General features: G+C 46.7%; 1 protein-coding gene across 6 annotated transcripts in view; it reads right to left on the bottom strand.

The window, feature by feature from the left end:
* Window positions 1-20,608, bottom strand: part of NEK7 (NIMA related kinase 7) — a 96,121-nt gene that overhangs the window by 42,816 nt on the left and 32,697 nt on the right. For 5 of the 6 annotated variants that reach the window (XM_075617053.1, XM_075617058.1, XM_075617054.1 and 2 more), the window contains 3 exons: window positions 17,958-18,020; window positions 12,662-12,772; window positions 2,417-2,525 (listed from right to left, as the gene is read on the bottom strand). In XM_075617053.1, coding sequence (XP_075473168.1) covers window positions 2,417-2,525; window positions 12,662-12,772; window positions 17,958-18,020 — 283 coding nt within the window. The remainder of the gene's footprint in view (window positions 1-2,416; window positions 2,526-12,661; window positions 12,773-17,957; window positions 18,021-20,608) is intronic. The other variant, XM_075617057.1, reaches the window with a different exon arrangement.

Below are 20,608 nucleotides of genomic sequence, written 5' to 3'. Positions count from 1 at the left end.
TGGCGCCAACTCCATTCACTATAAAAGTCAGTATCAGTAACTGTAACGCCAATAGCGGATAAAGGACCTTTAGGGCTCCGAAACGTCGCCCATCTCCCCGTGACTGCCATGCGGTATAATTAAAATGTGATATTGCATTTCCCGTGGCGAGTGCTGCGGATACTTTTTTCTCTGTACATCCCCCCAGGACCGTTTGGTGATCAGAGTCCTTCTGCCTGCACCCCATACCAAGTTAGCATTTCCTATTCAATACATGTGTGCACCAGGCAATATATATAAATATATATGATGTTAGTTGATGTTAAAGTGATGTTGAAGCTGCTCTATTTCTATCTGAAACACATAAGCCCTTTATCCCCTGTACCCAATTTTCCAACTTTATCTGTCCATGAAATGTCTATGAATTCCCTGTATAACCCTGTTCTTTTATCGTAACCATGTATTTTTTATAACTCTGTGCCCAGGACATACTTGAAAACGAGAGGTAACTCTCAATGTATTACTTCCTGGTAAAACATTTTTATAAATAAATAAAAATATATTGCTGACCTGAGGAAGAGAGGAAAACTCTCGAAAGCTTGTCCTATGACTAATTGTTAGACAAAATAAAAAAGGTATCACCTAATACTGAAGTACTCATTTATTCTAAATATATATATAAAAGATATCTTATCTAATGTGTGGTAAAAACTACCCAGCCTTCAAATGGCAAAGCCAGTACAACCAGCCTCACACTGATGAGACACAAAAGATCGAAACAGCTGTCTGTGAGTAAGTTTACTGGATTTGCATCAACACCCAGGCTGTGCTGAAAGCTGTGTAATGCAGTGAACATATGCTTATAAGGGTTCCACGTAAAAATGGATTTCAGGTCAAAGGTGACACGGTGTGCTCATTTGCATGTCATTTCCCAGAATCCCTTACGCAGTGGAAGCACTGTATGCTAGGTGATAATGGTGAAAGGCAGGGGTTGCAGACCTAAGACATGTGAATGTGCTCACAGGTGATCTTTTTATTTGCTATATGGTGGGGGGTGGGGGGGGGGTTAGTTGTCACCTTTTTCACCCACCATAACTTTGACGTTTCGGCTTCCAAGAGAGTCTGCTTTTTTTTCTATACTGCATATACAATACACATATATCTATATATCTCGATGGTTGAGTGTTGAGTACGGGACCTTGTCGAAAGCTGCACTCGCAGGATTCTTACGTAATGTTCAGAACGCTCATTCAGAAGGTGAGCAATGTTTCGGGGCTTACTTGGGACCTTAGTCAAGCAAAGACCCCCAACGCTGATCATTTTCTGAATAAACGTTCACCATAATTAAATCTCCTGTGAGTACCGACATTCTCCGTATCGGTCTCTCCCTCCCCTTCTCCCCTCATTCTAGAAAGTAAGCAAAATCCATTAGAAGTATAACACATACAGTATTTTATAATGTTGCAAAATTGCTAGCAAGTGGTTTAAAACAACCCCCCACCATTGAAATGGACTGTATTTTAATTTGTAACTTTAATGTTAATTTATTGTATTTTAATTCATTTTATTTACTTTTATTTAAATAAATTACATTGATCATTCCCCATTACTATTCTGTGTGTATACTTTACACAAATATGTGGAAACCGGTTACAGAATTATGATACGGGTTGTATCTTATTCCTCTCTTTTGGTATCAACTCTGTATCGCAAAATAAAGAATGAGGGGAAAAACTGATATGTAAATAATTGAAGCCTAAGTGTCACCGAGTTATATATATTGAACACGCTAAACACATCCATGTAATCCCACTTTTAAAGGGTGTTTCATCATGTCAGGATAGGTTAAATGGCTTCATATTTATTTATTTATAAATGTGTTACCAGGAAGTAATACAGTGAGAGTTACCTCCCGTTTCCTGTCCTGGGCTCAGAGTTATAATGACAAATACAGAAGTGAAACCGTCCGCATGGATTATGGCTTTAACATCAGCCTGCCCGGGGTATTTAAAAGCCCTCTGTGTGTAAGTGTATACACACAAAGGTGGGAAACCGACCATCACAATACTGTTTGTGGGACTTGTGATCTAAGCTGCATCTTCAGTGACCTATCATATTGTGGGCAAAACTACAACTCCCATCATCCCCTGCTTCCAGTGGAAGAAGCACGTCCAAGGGAGGTCACTGTCCCAGGTGGGGATATCCAGGAAGTAGGTGAATGAGCAGTCCCTGTGACCTTGGGAAGGCCAAATCATCCCTCTAGGGCTCAGGCTCCAAAATTAGATTGTAAGCTCTTCAGAGCAGGAATGTATGGAGTCTACAAAATTCCAAGTACAGCCCGGCATATACTATCAGCACTGGAGGAATATTCTGGTGATGGTGACAGATGAGTGTAAGCGCGCGCAGAGAATGAGCATGTCTGAGGCTCCGCTGGTACCTCTGTGCATCACACGCCGGGAATGCATGTGTTCCAGAGCGCTGCACAGCTGCACAAAGTACTTCCACACCGTCCTCTCTGGTATCAGTCTCTTCTGCTTCTTAAAATGCTGAAATCACAAAAAGGCAGAAAAACTCAAATGCAGCAAGCGCCAGACCCTCCTTGGGGCAAAGTGTACTAATGGCAGTGACATGGTTAAGGGGTCAGTCCCTCCTAGGGGCAAAGTGTACTAATGGCAGTGACATGGTTAAGGGGTCAGTCCCTCCTAGGGGCAAAGTGTACTAATGGCAGTGACATGGTTAAGGGGTCAGTCCCTCCTAGGGTCAAAGTGTACTAATGGCAGTGACATGTATAACGGGTCAGTCTCTCCTAGGGGCAAAGTGTACAAATGGCAGTGACATGGTTAAGGGGTCAGTCCCTCCTAGGGGCAAAGTGTACTAATGGCGGTGACATGGTTAAGGGGTCAGTCCCTCCTAGGGGCAAAGTGTACTAATGGCAGTGACATGGTTAAGGGATCAGTCCCACCTAGGAGCAAAGTGTACTAATGGCAGTGATATGGTTAAGGGGTCAGTCCCTCCTAGGAGCAAAGTGTACTAATGGCAGTGACATGGTTAAGGGGTCAGTCCCTCCTAGGGCCAAAGTGTACTAATGGCAGTGACATGTTTAAGGGGTCAGTCCCTCCTAGGGCCAAAGTGTACTAATGGCAGTGATATGGTTAAGGGGTCAGTCCCTCCTAGGAGCAAAGTGTACTAATGGCAGTGACATGGTTAAGGGCTCTCCCTCCTAGGGGGCAAAGTATACTAATGGCAGTGACATGGTTAAGGGGTCAGGATATGATGGGATAAGGGTAAAGTAAACACTTGATTGACAAACACTCCCCCTATTCATTTTTCGACAAACAAAAGCAGTCAGACCTTTGCTTTTAGTGCAGTGTAATTAGTTGAGGGGTGTGTGACGATGAAGGGGTACCCAGGCCAATAATAAAGATATTATGCCTGGCTGGGTGCCCCTGAGCCATATGGGGGAATTGTGATTGTCAGCTCTTCAACCCAATCATGGCTGTGCAGGGCGTGAGTTTCAGGGGTGATTTTACGGTAAAATGTTGTCAGGGTGTGTTTGGGCAGAAAGGGGCCAGTGTTGCGGGTTACCCCAAACGTACTCAGGAATCCCCCCAGATTCCTGAGGACGTGAACACAGACCACCGGATAAAATCCTCCCTAGAAAGCAGTTGGCAGCTCACCGCCAAATCTCCCTGCTTCAGCACAGACCAAAATAGTAAGACCAGGCGGGGGAATGAATCACATTCACGGTACCCCGGTATATGACCACAAACCCCAGGACCCAGATTGGGGTTCAGTGTATCTCCCACCAGGTATAAGGTGGCGAGAGTTATATGTTAAGTTCAAGTAATGTTCAGTAGGGGTAAAAATCCATGTGCATGGGAGAAAGAGGGGCTCCTCCGCCCCCTCTAAGGCCTCGTTCAGGGTGCCAGAGGCAGGAGTTGGAGGGCGGGCGTTCGGGAGGGAGGGCGGCAGTCTGCTGGGCGATGTGTGTTCATCCCCAGCAGACTTTTTCAGGAGTTGAGGGGGCGGGGCTACAGACCTGAGGTTAGGGATCGAGGCTGCAGTCTTGAAATCATTCTCAAGAATGATTTAATTGGCCTCCGAGGTCCCAGTGACGCTGCTGCAGCTTCAAAAAACGATTTTTTTGTTTATTGAAACTGTAGCCAGCGTCAACTCCGGGCTTCGGAGACAGGGCAGCTGCTACCCTGACAACCAGTATTCAGTTTGAATACTTTGTGTCCCACGGCAGCTCGCACGTCAGCACGCCCTCCCTCCGAAGCCTGCACCCTGAACGAGGCCTAAGCTTCAGAGGCAATCCAGGATATGGAAGTATTAAACCATTTGTTAGCTTGCTTGGTAGGGGAAGAGAACTTCAATAAGCCATCCTGGCAAGATGTCACCCTGCCCAGACTGAGTGGCACCAGGTAAGAGGGGGCAGGGTCTCATAGGCTAAGCGGCAAAGGGGCAAAGTTTGCACATGCCCAGAGCAGAATGAGAAGCCCCCTATGCCAGGTTTGCAAAGTATTGGCAACTCCGTGATAGAGGGCTGCACTAGTTATGTATAGGAATGTTAACCCTATAAGAATCCGTGCAGCCCATCAGGAAGAGAGTCATCATGCTGTCAGATTCCCCTACATCATAAAGATTCAGCTAAGCTTCAAGAGTTCGTAAGAACTAAGGTTCCAAGATACTATGAGAAAAGAACGAAAGAAGCAGCTCTGGTGGAGAAAACAGTAGTGGCAAGTTCACTGCTGACCGAGGACTGTTTCAGGCTCTTTTCGCGAGCAACTCCTGCTCCTGGGAAATTGCTCCTAGAGACTTTGTTTTGCAACATTTCATTTTGGGAACAAGATATTTCGTTTTACCCCATTCCAGTCAGTGTATTTTTGTTGTAATTGTAAACTAATGTGTGTGTGTGTGTTCATTCTGTAAATAAATCACAATTTATTTTATCTCTTGCTTTGCTCAAATGATCTGGGTATTTTGGTGTTAAAAGCTCTAGTCTACCGTGACAGATGTCCATTAGACTGGTCAATGGTTTAGAGAATGCTGTTTTTTGACCAGCTACGTGGGATTGCACCTTCAGAGCAAAAATCCAGACACCGCCCAACATAAGAATGAATGACACAACATGGAACGGCATCTTCTGTTTCCCCTCCATTAGATTGCAAACTCTGCGGAACAGATCCCTCCTAGCCTACTATTATCAGCGTGTCCATGCCGTCATGTTATTGTCACCATTGTACAGTACGGCAGGATATGCTGCTACCTCGTAATAAACTGTAATAATAATAATTACAACTAGTGGCAGTGATGTGTTAAATATGCTAATATGGGTGCTATATGGGCTACTATTTTCAAGCCCATTTGAGGGTTACCGCAGCAGTCAGGTGTTTGTGGTGGGGTTTCACGATCTTTACCTAACCTCTTATGCGATTCCACTTCCACCTACGTAACTTCTTGTGTTCACATCCCCTCCCCCCACCCCCCACGTTCTTTTGGGAAACCCTTTAACTAGCGTTAGCCGGAAAGGGTCGTATCTGAACCCCTGAGGAAGTTCTTGTCAGCAAGTGAAACGCGTAGGGACATTTGCATGTGTGGAGACGGACTGATCGCCACGTCATGGAAAGGCCGGAGCCATCCACTTGGAGAGCAAGCGTTTACAGAGACGCACGCAATCAAACACCAACGTTGGCGTTTTGGCCGGTGCACCATCTACCCAGCGTTAGTCTCAATTCCCCCGCGGCCCCTGATAAGCCCCTTATTGCGAGTGTGTACGGTGTACCTGAACAAAAAGTTAGAAAAATTTATTAATGAGTTTTAATACACTGAACATCCAGTGAATTCTGTAGCAGGCTTAAGCCCACTTTCCCAACAGTGCAAGATCTTTGGCAACAAATGATCACAAACAGGAAAGTGTTGCCAATGTTCCCCGCAGTTTGAGTGGCAAACTGTAACAATAGACACTGTTACCTTAGTAATATAGGATACATTGTAGCTGCTGAGTTACACTGGCTGAAGGACTCATTTGAAACGGAAAGGCGGCCATTTAGTGAACCCTGGGAAACAGGATCTTTGCCGTTAGATCACGGTAGAACCAATCGATTGGCAGCTTAGGTAATTCGCTTTCAATAAAGGAAATCAAATGCTGCCTATAGTAAAACAAAAAAAATATTTAAAAAAATGTTTTTAATCTGCTTGGATTGCCTCTAACTCACTAATAAAGTACTGTAATTCCCAGGGCCCTCTGAGAATATTCTCTCCTTCTTTCTATGGAATTCTGTATGACATTGATATGCATTTTTTAAATAAATCTTTATTTTAACAGTCTTTTTTGGGAGGGTGAACTGCCGATGGAAAATATTGTAAACCAGTGAACGTTGAGCACAGGGAATGGGATGGTGCAGGGGGCAGAAACCGAGGCAGGAGGACGGGTGAAAGGAGGGATAAGACACTCCAGGCGGGCACACGGCGAGAACAGACCATGCCAAATAATCATACATGGCTGGTATGTTGCAGACCATTGAAGTAAAGTCACTCATCCTCTTTAGCAGGATAAGGAAGATACGTGGTGAGGCTCTTATCTTGTCTAGTCCTCTCTCCGAAGAGGCGTCACCTGAACGATCAGTTATCCCCTTTGTTTTGACGTTGGATACATCAGTAAATGTTGTTCTCCTTTTGAAGGTGGAGTTCAGTCTTTGGAGAGACGACCGAAGGGTTTGGAGAGTAACCCCATTCATTCAATGTTTGCTTGGGCGCCGAACTCACTCCTTAGGTAGCCATCTTGGACGGCGTCAGGCGTGAGCATTCCCCACAATTGATGTGTTTGTAAAACAAGACTTTATTTTCTGTTGGTAAACTTCAACGGGCATTGTTTTTTTTGTATTATTATTCTTTTTGCATAAATAAAGCAGACTATGTACAATCTCCGGCGACTCCGGGCAATAAAAAATAAAAATAAAAAACAACTTTGCACCTTTGAAAAGTTTAAAACCAGAAAGTTGCATGGGTAAATGTTGCCGTGTGAAATGGCAGCTTTCACATGAAAACAAGCCTGTAGTTTTTAGTGTAGGAAGTGAATGAATCCATTCATCTTGGATGCAGCTTAAGCCTTATTTTCCTAGCTGGATTTCCATATCAGAGGATGTTTGATGTCAATGAAATGGAGATCAGCTTGTTAGTGTATGCATGAGAGTCTAGCTTGGATTATACAGTCAGTTTAATGTTACACACACATCTATCTATCAAAATATATACACACACACACACACACACACACACGACGAGAAAAAGTTTGTGAATCCCAATGATAATTATGGATATTCCATAGTTTTTCATAATAACCTTTTTGATTCAAAACCAGTCTTTTCTTAAATATCCAATAGGGTTTATATTAACCAATTCCATGTGTTTTGATACAAAGGGGCCTATGCAGTAAAGTCAGATAGAAATTATCGGCAGGGTTTTGAACTCGCCATGTGTTTGCTGAGTTGCTCTCACGGTATACAGAAACGCCCGAATACCAGTGAGAGCAACATTTTCAAACATGGCGAGTTGCCGGCGGTGATAGGACCTGCCCTCCGAGAAGGGCTGACCCGGCGACTTGTACCTGCTGCCGAGATCCGCCTCTCTCTGCGCAAATCTCGCCGGAAATAAAAATATTTTATTAATAGTGTAGATGAGCAGGGGGGCTCCGGAGAAGAACCGCGTTGGTTTGAGGTCCGGGGACCCCATGCTTCCCGAGATACAGGCCCCTTTATGTGGTGCCGGTATCTCCTATGCACGGAGATGTCCCGATCATGTGACGCAGGACATTTACATGGCGGAATACCAGCACCCTATAATGGGGCCTGTATCTGGGGAAGTAGGGGGTCCCCGAACCTGAAATCAACGTGGTTCTGCTCTGGAGACCCCCTCCACAACTACACTAGGAATACATTTTAAATGTAAAAATATTTATTAAGCACCAATACTCCACCAACCCCCAATACCCCCCATAAAACCATGATTAATACCCCAGGCCAGCGGAGGTCCCTGGTGGTCCCGTGTGTCCGCAGGCCAAACTGTGCACCCCGGGGGTACCCACGAGTGTCTGGGGGCCTCTGGGAGGTCCCCGCTAGGCGCTGTGGGCCTCCAGGCAGTGCCCGGATCATCCCCACAGGTGTCTGGGGGTCCACGGGCGTCTGGGGGCCCTCGGGTGGTTCCCGCGGGTCCCCCACAGCTGTGGGCCCCCGGTTCTTCCCGCAGGTGTCCCCCGTGGGCGTCCGGGGGTCCTCGGGTGGTACCCGTGGGCGCCCGGGGGTCCTCAGGTGGTCTCCATGGGTCCCCGCTGTCCTGCGGTACCAATCCTGTATGTAAAAAAATAAAACATGGCATACATTTAAATCAAACCCCCCCCCCACCCCACTAAACACATACAGTACAGTAATGGGCAAAATAACTATTATCCAGATATGGATAATAGATTATTTGCCCATTATTAAACAACATTAGCAAGCATAAATCAAGTAAATAAATTCAGTTCTACTTACCAAACGAAAGAGTGTAGTTATCCAGTCAATTATTTAATGGTTAGTCTAAATTCAAGTGTACTTACTACTTTATCAGTCTTGACTCCTTACACGGGACGGCTCAAGTGAATAGGACCAGGGGGCATTTCCACATACGGGCACTCCCATAATGTTTACATCCACATGAATCCGGAAGTAATCCTTCAGTGAGTGTCACTGACTCAGTCCCAGCGCGCGGGACTGGTGTATAGGAAATTACACCTTGCCCCCTTACCTTACCCACTGCAAAGCCGATGCGTCGAGGAGACCATTTGACCTGTCTATGAACTGACCCTGACTTACATGTAAGTAACTATTATTGTTGTTATTTTTATCTAAATATACTACTATCCTTACCTTGGTGCGCTCCTGTGTTCTCTTTCTTGACAGTTCTACTTATCACAGCCAATATGAAGGGCGTCCTTGTCAGGATACTGCAGATCCCTGTCCACCGTTGCCAGAAAGCATACATATAGTAATAAATACATTATAATGTCCCCTAACCCCTTAATTGCCTTATCGGTTAATAACCGCTACAGTAATTAAGGGGTTAACCCACCCTGCCCGCTACCCACCCGGGATGCCTAACCACACACCCCGGACCCCCTATACCCATTGAGTAGTATAGTGGTACATCATATCCATATAATAATATGGGCCTGATAAGCCACTATAGCACTCAATGGGCACCTAATCAAAATACATTAACGCACAAAACACACAATAATAAAACATTCAAAAACACAGAAACACCCCAATCCAATAAATTAAAACAGTAGCCAACAAATGTAATTAATAAGAGCACTAACCAGCTGAACAAGGAACTAAACCATTAACCAATCAAAGCAATTAATTAAACAACAAGGAATTAATTGTAACCAATCAAAACAACAATAAATTAATAGAAACAGTAACCAACAAAGACATTAATTATTAAAAAATATCGGCATCACAACCATTAAAAGCATTACCGAACACAAGACATTAATTAAAAACAAAAATCAATTGACCACCCGAGGACTCCAATGGGGCCCGCAGGGAACTATCGGTGTCCCACGGCGCCTAGCTGGGACTAGGCCCCGCGCTCTTCCCTACGGCATTTAAATTAAATGCCGCTGGAGGTGTGAGGCCTCTAACTCTCTTACCTGCTCTCTGCCGGATCTTCGGCGTTGACGCCGCGGGGTGACGTCACATGACCCGCGACGTCATTTGACGTTGGGGGGCGTGAACGCTGCGGCTGCCGGGCAGGGGGGTGCAGCTCAAGAAGTTTGCGCACCCCTGAATTAGCTGATAAAACCAGGGTTCATAGAAGGTTTTCCAGGAGGAAAACACTGCTCACTAAATAGAACATTGTTGCCGTCTGAAGTTCACCAAAGAGCACATAGATGATCCACAAGAGTTCTGGAACAATGTTCTCTGGACAGATGAGTCAACAGTAGAACTTTTTGGCCACAATGCGAAACGTTATGTTTGGCGAAAACCAAAACTGTGTTCAAACAGAAGAACCTCATCTCAACTGTCAAGCATGGAGGTGGGAGTGTGATGGTTTGGGGTTACCTTAGGACCTGGATGGCTTGCCATCATTAATACATCCATGAATTCTGTATTGTATCAGACGATTCTAGAGGAGAATGTCTGGCCTACTGACTGTGAGCTGAAGCGAAAGTGGGTCATGCAGCAAGACAATGATTCCAAACATACAAGCAGATCTTTAAAAAAAAAAAAGAAGAATGGATGCAGAAGAAGAATTTCCGGATTTCAGAATGATCTATTCAAAGTTCGGACCTAAACCCCATTGAAATATTGTTGCAGGACCTGAAGCGAGCTGTCTTTGCAAGGAAGCCCTAAAATGTGACAGAGCTGAAGCTGTTCTGTAAGGATAAATGGGCCAAAATTTCTCAAACCCGATGTGTGAGACTGACCAGCAGTTACAGGAAATGTGCAGCTAAAGTTACTGCTGCTCAAGGGGGCGCCACCAGGTACTGAATCCAACGGGTCACACACTTTCTCACATGGATAGTGAATGTTGAATCATTTGTGGATAAATGTTGAAAAAGTACCATGTTTTTGTGTCATTTATTTAATCAGGTTATCTTTAACTATTATGAAGACCTAGATTAAGATTTAATAAGATTTTAGGTTTGAAATATGAGAAAAACCTAAGGGTTCACAAACTTTTTCTGGCCACTGTGTATGTGTGTGTGTGTATATGTATGTGTTTATATGTATGTGTGTATATGTATGTATGTGTGCATATTTATATATATGTGTGTGTGTGTGTGTATATGTATGTGTGTATATGTATGTGTGTATATATATGTATGCGTGTGTATATTTATGTGTGTGTGTATATATTTATGTGTGTGTGTGTGTGTGTGTGTGTGTGTGTGTGTGTGTGTGTGTGTGTGTGTGTGTGTGTGTGTGTGTGTGTGTGTGTGTTCTCATAAAGGGAAAAATTAATTCCTTCCTGACTCCAAGAATTGGCAATCGGATTAATCCCAGGATCAACATCCTTCCCATGTTTACTTATTTGTATATCCCTGTATACCTCCCCTTTCTAAAAAGATGTATATATTTGGGGGGGGGGGGAGTTGTATATATTTGGGAGGGTTGTATATATTTCAGGGGGTAGGGAGGGTTGTATAAATTTGGGGGGGTGGGGAGGGTTGTATATATTTGGGGGGGTGGGGAGGGTTGTATATATTTGGGGGGGTGGGGAGGGTTGTATATATTTGGGGGGGTGGGGAGGGTTGTATATATTTGGGGGGGTGGGGAGGGTTGTATATATTTGGGGGGGTGGGGAGGGTTGTATATATTTGGGGGGGTGGGGAGGGTTGTATATATTTGGGGGGGTGGGGAGGGTTGTATATATTTGGGGGGGTGGGGAGGGTTGTATATATTTGGGGGGATGGGGAGGGTTGTATATATTTGGGGGGGTGGGGAGGGTTGTATATATTTGGGGGGTGGGGAGGGTTGTATATATTTGGGGGGGTGGGGAGGGTTGTATATATTTGGGGGGGTGGGGAGGGTTGTATATATTTGGGGGGGGTGGGGAGGGTTGTATATATTTGGGGGTGGGGATTTTTTTTTTTTTAAATGTATTTGGGGGTTTGTTTGCATTGAGGGGTGGGGTTTTTGGTATATTTTGTGCGGGGAATTGTGTGACGGGGAGGGAATGAGTGAGGAGGGGGAATGATTGGGGTAATTGACTGAGGGGGAGAGGGAAAGGAGAGAGGGGCGAGTGAGGAAAAGTGAGGAAAAGAGGGAGTAAGAGTGAGACGCAGGCGAGATTGAGTGAGTGGGGTAATTAATGGAGAGAGTGAGAGGTGAGACGGAGGAGAGAGAAATTAATGGTAAGAGGGAGGGAAATAGAGGGGGCTCGCGAGGTGTGAAATGGTGCTCGGGGTGGGGGGGCCCTGTCAGAACTGTAGTCCTGGGCCCGGGAAATCTGTCTGCGGCCCTGTGTGTGTGTATGTGTGTGTATATATGTGCGTATGTATGTATATATGTGTTTGTGTGTGTGTATATGTGTATATATGTGCGTATGTATGTATATATGTGTTTGTGTGTGTGTATATATGTGCGTATGTATGTATATATGTGCCTATGTATGTATATATGTGTGTGTGTGTGTGTATATGTGCGTATGTATGTATATATTTGTGTGTATATATGTGCGTATGTATGTATATATGTGTGTGTGCCTGTGTGCGTGTGTGTGTGTATATATATATGTGCGTATGTATGTATGTGTGTGTGTATATATGTGCGTATGTATGTGTATATGTGTGTGTATATGTGTGTGTATATGTGTGTGTGTATGCGAGTATGAGTGTGTGTATGTACAATCTTTTTCATATGCATTTTTCACATAGCTAAACACAATCCTATAGAAAAGAACGGACATGTGCAATGGAATAACAGTGAATGTAAAGACCCCGATGCCCCAGCTGCTTGTGAACCAGATCCTTTAGTAGCATTAAAATGACAGAAACGGGTAACGTAGGATTTCCGTGCTTGATAATGGCACATAGCAGCGTACTCGGACACCCCTCCCATCGCGCTTCAGACCGCGGGGAACAGCTGGGGTTGGCAACGTGCGTTGTACAGACACAGAGAGGTAACCCTCCCACCTTTATCATCCTGGAAAGGTCCCCGGCGTCTGCCAATTCCAAAACGATGTTCAGCTCGTTATCTTCGATGAACGACGCGTAGTATTTAATTACATTGGGATGGTTCAGTTGCTGAGGGAGAGAAAATTAATGTTAGCAATGCAAAAGCAGCCCCGGACTTTAACACATTATACAATTATACATGCATCTCAAAATATATACACCGGATGGTAATTGTGACACATAAGGAAAAGGTGGAATCCATACGTCAGAACATCCCCTCTGTTTCCTCCTCCCATCCTACACCTCTTCCTAACTCTCCTCCTGCCTTCCTTGACTCTTTTTCCACTGTCTCAGAGGAGGATGTGTCACTGTTGATCGCCTCTTCTCCCTCTACCACTTGCCCTCTAGACCCCATTCCCTCCCATCTCCTAAAACCTCTTGCTCCTACTATAATCCCTACGCTCACACACATTTTTAACTCCTCCCTCTACTCTGGTACCTTTCCATCCTCCTTCAAACATGCAACAGTCATACCATTACTCAAAAACAGCAAGGTTGACCCTACCTGTCTTTCTAACTATCGAACTGTCTCCCTCCTGTCTTTTGCCTCTAAACTCCTTGAACGTCTTGTATTCTCTCGCTTGCTCCACTTTCTCAACACCTATTCTCTCCTAGACCCTCTACAATCTGGCTTCCGTACTGCTCACTCCACGGAAACAGCCCTCACTAAAATAACTGACGACCTCCATGCTGCCAAAGACAGAGGTCATTACACTCTGCTCATATTACTCGACCTCTCTGCAGCATTTGACACCGTGGACCACCCTCTTCCCCTTCATATTCTCCATACTCTTGGTATTCGGAACAAAACTCTATCCTGGATCTCATCCTACCTCTCCCATCGTACTTTCAGTGTCTCTTCTGCTAACACCTCCTCCTCCTCTATTGATCTCTCTGTGGGTATCTGTGGGGGTACCCTAGGGCTCTGTCCTGGGACCTCTTCTCTTTTCTCTGTACACACTCTCTCTAGGTGACCTAAAACATCATTTGGGTTTAAATATCACCTCTATGTTGACGACACACAAATATACTTTTCAACACCCGACCTTACACCTGCTGTACAAACCAAAGTTTCTGAATGTCTCTCTGCAATATCATCCTGGATGGCCCTCCGCCGCCTTAAACTCAACATGGCTAAAACAGAGCTCCTCATACTTCCTCCCAAACCTGGCCCTACTACCTCCTTCCACATTACTGTTGGAACTACGATCATTCACCCAGTAGCCCAAGCACGCTGCCTAGGGGTCACACTCGACTCCCCTCTCACATTCGCCCCTCACATTCAAAACATTTCTAAAACTTGTCGCTTTTCCCTCCGCAATATAACAAAGCTACGCTCTTTCCTCTGTTGCTCGACAGCTAAAACTCTGACTCAGGCCCTCATACTCTCCCGTCTTGATTACTGTAACCTCCTGCTGTCCGGCCTTCCTGCCTCTCACCTGTCTCCCCTACAATCTATCCTAAATGCTGCTGCCAGAATCACTCTCCTCTTTCCTAGACCTGTCTCAGCATCTCCCCTCATGAAATCCCTCTCCTGGCTTCCGATCAAATCCCGCATCTCACACTCCATTCTTCTCCTCACTTTTAAAGCTTTACACTCTTCTGCCCCTCCTTACATCTCAGCCCTAATTTCTCGCTATGCACCATCCAGACCCTCGCGTTCTGCTCAAGGAAGTCTTCTTTCTACCCCTTTTGTATCTAAAGCCCTCTCCCGCCTTAAACCTTTTTCACTGACTGCCCCACACCTCTGGAATGCCCTTCCCCTCAGTACCCGACTAGCACCCTCTCTATCCACCTTTAAGACCCACCTTAAGACCCACTTGCTTAAAGAAGCATATGAATAGCACTGTGAATATTCTGAACACACGATACATAAAGCTTGGCCCCCTGCAGACGCACTTACCAGAACTCCCTCCTACTGTCTCTGTACGTTCTCCCTACCTAACAATTAGACTGTAAGCTCCTCGGGGCAGGGATTCCTCTTCCTTAATGTTACGTTTATGTCTAAAGCACTTATTCCCATGATCTGTTATTTATATTATCTGTTATTTATTTGATTACCACATGTATTAGTACTGTGAAGCGCTATGTACATTAATGGCGCTATATAAATAAAGACATACAATACATACAAGTGGACAGGACAAGCCAGAGATAAACTTTAAAAGAACAATCCCAGCTGCTACATCTGTTGTATTAGGGGAGAGAGAGAGACGGGGGAGGGGGGGGTGCCAGACGGAGGGGGGGAGGAGTGCGAGACAAGGGGGGAGGAGTGCGAGACGGAGGGGGGGGAAGAAGTGCGAGACGGAGGGGGGGGAAGAAGTGCGAGACGGAGGGGGGAGGAGTGCGAGACGGAGGGGGAGGAGTGCGAGACGGAGGGGGGAGGAGTGCGAGACGGAGGGGGGAGGAGTGCGAGACGGGGTGGAGTGAGAGACAGCGGGTGAGTGAGAGATGGGGGGGAGTGAGACGGGGGTGAGTGAGAGATGGGGGGGAGTGAGACGGGGGTGAGTGAGAGATGGGGGGGAGTGAGACGGGGGTGAGTGAGAGACGTGGGGGGGTGAGAGTACAGTATAAATATCATGTATGTGTTTGTGGGGGTGCATACCTATTCATGTGTGTGTTGAGGCTCTCGAAATATTAGGCAACAAATAAAAACAATTCCTGGAGAGGTTGCAGACCCCTGAACTCGGAGAGGCGAATACATCAGTATCTCAGGAAACAGGGCATCCCCGGAGCTACACATAGTACGGCTCCGGTCCCAAGTATTCAGCCCTAACGCTGCTACAAAAACTGCTGTGCCAGTGTGTAAAGATCCACGCTGAAGCTAGCAAACATCTCAAGGTCGTTGGCCCAATTCCATCCTACGTGGGACAGCATCTTCTAACCCAGCGGTGCGCAAACTGGGGGGCGCAAGATTATGTAGGGGGGGCGCAGGCTGCGTGCGGGGAAACCTGGGGGCGGGCAGAGCTGTGCACGGGCGGCCAGAAGCTCTGTGCTGAGGCTGCTTCCAGTTCCCTGCTCTGTCTGCCTGCAGAGGGGGCGGGGCCTTCCCTGCACACAGACAAGCCCTCCTCCTCCTGTCTGTTAGCCGCCCGTTTTCAGGAGCACATGGGGGGACCTGAGCAGGCTTAGTTACTCCCCCCCCACCCTCCAGAGGGTGTGTGTGTGTGTGTGTGTGTGTGGGGGGGGGGGGGGGGGGGAGGGGGAAGTGTGTGTGGGGGGGAGGGGGAGTGTGTGTGTGGGGGGGGGGGGGGGTAAGTGTGTGTGGGGGGGGTAAGTGTGTGTGGGGGGGGAAGTGTGTGTGGGGGGGGGGAAGTGTGTGTGGGGGGGGGAAGTGTGTGTGGGGGGGGGGGAAGTGTGTGTGGGGGGGGGGGGAAGTGTGTGTGGGGGGGGGGGAAGTGTGGGGGGGGGGAGTGTGTGTGGGGGGGGGAGTGTGTGTGTGGGGGGAAGTGTGTGTGTGTGTGGGGGGGAGGATTGAGTGAGTGTGTGTGTGGAGGGGGGGGGGGTGAGTGTGTGTGGGGGGGTGAGTGTGTGTGTGTGGGGGAGGATTGAGTGAGTGTGTGTGTGGGGGGGGGTTGAGTGTGTGTGGGGGTGTGTGTGTGGGGGTGAATGTGTTGGGGGTGAGTGTGTGGGGGTGTTGTGTGTGGGGGTGTTGTGTGTGGGGGTTTTGTGTGTGGGGGTGGTGTGTGTGTGTGGGGGTGTTGTGTGTGGGGGTGGTGTGTGGGGGTGGTGTGTGGGGGTGGTGTGTGTGTGGGGGTGGTGTGTGTGTGGGGGTGTTGTGTGTGGTGATTGTGTGTGGGTGTTGTGATTGAATGCAGTGGTGCATAAACTGGGGTCTGGTCGCCCCAGGCGAAAAAGATGTGCGCGGGCGGCGAAAAACATGTGCGTGGGCGGGCAGCCGAAGATGTGCGCGGGCGGCCAAGAAGATGTGCGCGGGCGGCCGAACAGAAGAGTCAAGGTGGCGGCCACGTGATTCGGAGGTACGGGGGAGGAGCACGCTGTGAGCGCTGTGATGTCAAACGCCCCTCCCTGCGGTGTCTGCCCTGCAATAGCGCTGTGTTCCTGCTCTGCTGCGATCCTCTGCGAGTGAAAGGGTCGCTGCACCTATATCACTCACACTACGAATGTACAGAAATAATGGGAGAAAAAAAAAAGTGCAAACACTTCCCCGCTCGCGCCTGCAAAATTATGCCGGACACCCTGCGCTCACGCTTGGAGAGTTGGTGATGTCACCGCTCTCAGCGGCAGCGTGGACACAGACTAATTTTGCAAGAGCGAGCTGTTGAAGTATGTAAGTATTTAGACTGCGCTTATAGTGCCGGCGACGCGACGTCGCCCGAAAACAAATGCATTGTCACCGCCGCGTGCGCTTATAGTAAGCGCGACGGGGCAATGCGATTTTTTGAAGCCGGCAATATTTGATTTTTCAGGGGCTGTCGCCTCATGTGACAGCCTCTGAACCAATCAATGGCCTGGTCGCCCGCGCCACCACAAAGCGAAATACAACTTTCGCTAGCGGGAACGGGTGATATCACGCGTCTCCGTCCGGGCACTATACGCGCGGCCTTAGACATATTTGTTTTTACATTGTATACTGTTTAATAGTTTAATAAAGGTTTTTTTTTCCATGTGATTTTGATTACATCAGGCAGGGGGGGGGGCGCGGGCCCGAGAAATGTCATGGATGAAAAGGGGGGCTCGGCATAAAAAGTTTGCTCAGCCCTGTTCTAACCAACATGCGACTCCTATAACAACAAGCAAGCGGCACGAGGAGACGCCGGCTCTGACAGAGGCCCCCGCGCGCTCTCCCCAACCCACTTCCGTAAATCGCAGTTTAAAGGTTGTGGTGGTTTATTTCATTTAACCTGCGATTAGTGGAGCCGGGGAGAGCGCGCCGGGCCCATGCCGTCCGCCATCGAGCCGGCACCTGCCAGCTTCACACCCCCGTATCCACAAGAAGGGGCGTCATTCAACTGGGATTGCGCCACTGAAGATGACAAGCACACAGGAGATGTGAAAATCACTCGGAAATTCAAAGACTTCGTGCAAAATAAGGGTCCCCCGGTTTGGACTAAAGAAACACCCAGGAGGGGGCAACTCCAGTCCTCAAGGGCCACCCACAGGTCAGGTTTTAAGAATAACGCTGCTTCAGCACAGCCACCTGTGTTGAAGCAGGGTTATCCCTAATAAGAAGCCTGCTGTTGGCACGAGTTAAACCATGCGGGCAGCTTGGGAGCCGTCAGAAGGTACTTACCTTAAGGAGGTCTATCTCTTTGATGCAGTCGGCTCTTGCTTTGGCGTCCATCAAATCAAAAATCTGCACGGAATGAAATAAAGATGGACGCAAGTTAACTTTCAAATGTGGTGTGGGAGTGTGTATGCCACACGGCAACACCATGCGGATTGTTTTACGGCTGTGATCACCGGGAACTCCTTTGTAGACGCCTCTGGCAGCTATAGGTTAAAGCCGCAGTTCATGCAATATCCTACGTGTATTTTTAATAAATCAGTTCTGTACTGTGAGAAAATACTTGTAGCATTTAAAAAAGAATGTTTTAAAGACATTTTTAATGTTTCTAAAGTAGGAAATATTTTCAAAGTGACAGCCTAGTCCCCTTCTGATAGGTTCTGGCGAAAAAAAGAAAAACACAAAAGCGCACCAAGATTGAGATATAGAGTGTATTATAGACAAATAAAATTAGTAATATACACTTACATGGATAAAAACTTTAATGATCCTGGTTCTGGCTCTTGAGCCCCACCCTCTCTCTAGCAGGGCACCAATTGTATCTAGTAACTGCCCAGTCAATCATATTCCAGGACTACATTGCCCAGAATGCTGTACAAGAACCGAAATTAATAGCCCCGAGCAAGCGATCGGTTACAGGAGAACAGATCGATTTGCAGCTTAGCGAATCACTTGTCAGTGTGCAGTTTGTATTGATGCACATATTGAATGGGAAAAATATATATATTTTTAATAATATATATATATATATATATATATATATTTTTTTTTTAAACTGCAGCTTTAAACGCTTGGTGGTCTTCATGGATATAATAGTAAGTACTGAGGTTTAAAATTGTCACACAAAGGTGAACAAGAGACCTGTGAGGTTTGGAAAGTTCTGCACACATGAAAAAGAGACCCGTGAGGATTGGGAAGCTCTGTACATGTGAAAAAGAGACCCGTGAGGTTTGGGAAACTCTGTACACGTGAAGAAGAGACCTGGGAGGTTTGGAAAGCTCTGTACACATGAAAGAGACCCATGAGGTTTGGGAAGCTCTGTGCACATGAAGAAGAGACCTGGGAGGTTTGGAAAGCTCTGTACACATGAAAGAGACCCGTGAGGTTTGGGAAGCTCTGTGCACATGAAGAAGAGACCTGTGAGGTTTGGGAAGCTCTGTACACGTGAAGAAGAGACCTGTGAGGTTTGGAAAGTTCTGCACATCTTTGATAAAGCGCCTCCACGGCGGGAAACGCGTCGAGTATTTTAGATGTCTTTATTTTTGGCATTATGCCTGATAAATAGTTAAACATGTTTTGCCCCCAGCCCGTGCTTATATTTGCAGTGCTCTACCTTCCCCACTCCTATGTTGCGTATACCCATCGGTACTGACGCACGCCTTCCGGTTTGTTTGGCATCAGTAGCTCATCAACTGTGAATATTTCCTCCAGAGCAGCGTTCCGGTCCTTTCTTCGCCAGCGTGGTTACAGCGTTCCACTCACCAGCAGCGGCACCGCGGGAGGAGACACAGGCACCCGGTGAGAGGGGGGGGGGGGGGGGGTCTGTTTATCGCAGGACTCTTATCACGAGGGTACGGATCATCTGGTAGTTCCCCGCGGGCTGCGACCTCCGGATGGAGTTTAGGCGAGGTGGCTGCTACATTATCCCACACATACTAGGCTTATTGAACGGACGATTATTGCCTTCGTCATTCAGATACCGGCATTAAATTTATGACGATATTTCAACAGTTCTATGGGCAAATAGTGTTTGCAGCATCAATTTGGGTTTATCACTTCTTTTTCTACTGTACATGTGAAGAAGAGACCTGTGAGGTTTGGAAAAGGTTAACCTTGTAATAAGCACATGACTGCCATTATTTTGAAGTTGTCCTATCTTTGAACTGAGCCTCCAATGTCTTCTCCCTGCAGAGTGTGCTGCTCATGCCACCTGGATGATGGCCCTAAAGGAGATTCTTTATTCTCGAGCTCTTTCGCCTTCTCATACTTCAAACGTTCGCACCGGAGACATGAATGGGCCACCGTGGGTGTTTCAGAGAGAGAAAGCTTGTGAGCTGCCCTTGGGGTGAAATGTTCAGCGCACAGTCACATCTCCTCGCTGTGCTGTGACAGGTCACTCGCCGGCAGTGCGTGGCTTTCTGAGAGGTAGCGGCTCACGCTGCCGCCGCCCGCTATATAACGCACGTCTGTGGCTGCAAGTTTCACTTGTCTTATTTACTGTATTTTGCTGCAGTCCATGTAGGAATACAATGAACTAATGTCAGGGATGTGTTTAATATGTTACGTGGTTAGGAAAAATGTGTAGGTGCCTATAGATAATCTATCCATCTATATGCATATACTACTGTACATACACACATTTCCTATAAATACATACATAGGCAGACACAAAGGTAAGCAGGTATGTGCAGTTGCGTGAAAAAGAAAGTGCATCCTCTTTGAATTCTATGGTTTTACATCCTCTTTGAATTCTATGGTTTTACATATCAGGACATAATAACAATCATCTGTACCTTAGCAGGTCTTAAAATTAGGTAAATACAACCTCAGATGAACAACAACACATGACATATTACACAGTGTCATGATTTAACAAAAATAAAGCCAAAATGGAGAAGATATGTGTGAAAAACTAAGTACACCCTTACTGCTTCCAT

This window comes from Ascaphus truei, chromosome 10 (assembly GCF_040206685.1).
Source record: "Ascaphus truei isolate aAscTru1 chromosome 10, aAscTru1.hap1, whole genome shotgun sequence".
NCBI classification, from domain to species: Eukaryota; Metazoa; Chordata; class Amphibia; order Anura; family Ascaphidae; genus Ascaphus; species Ascaphus truei.
Note: the sequence above shows the minus strand (reverse complement) of the source record. Positions and strands in the feature narration are given on the sequence as shown.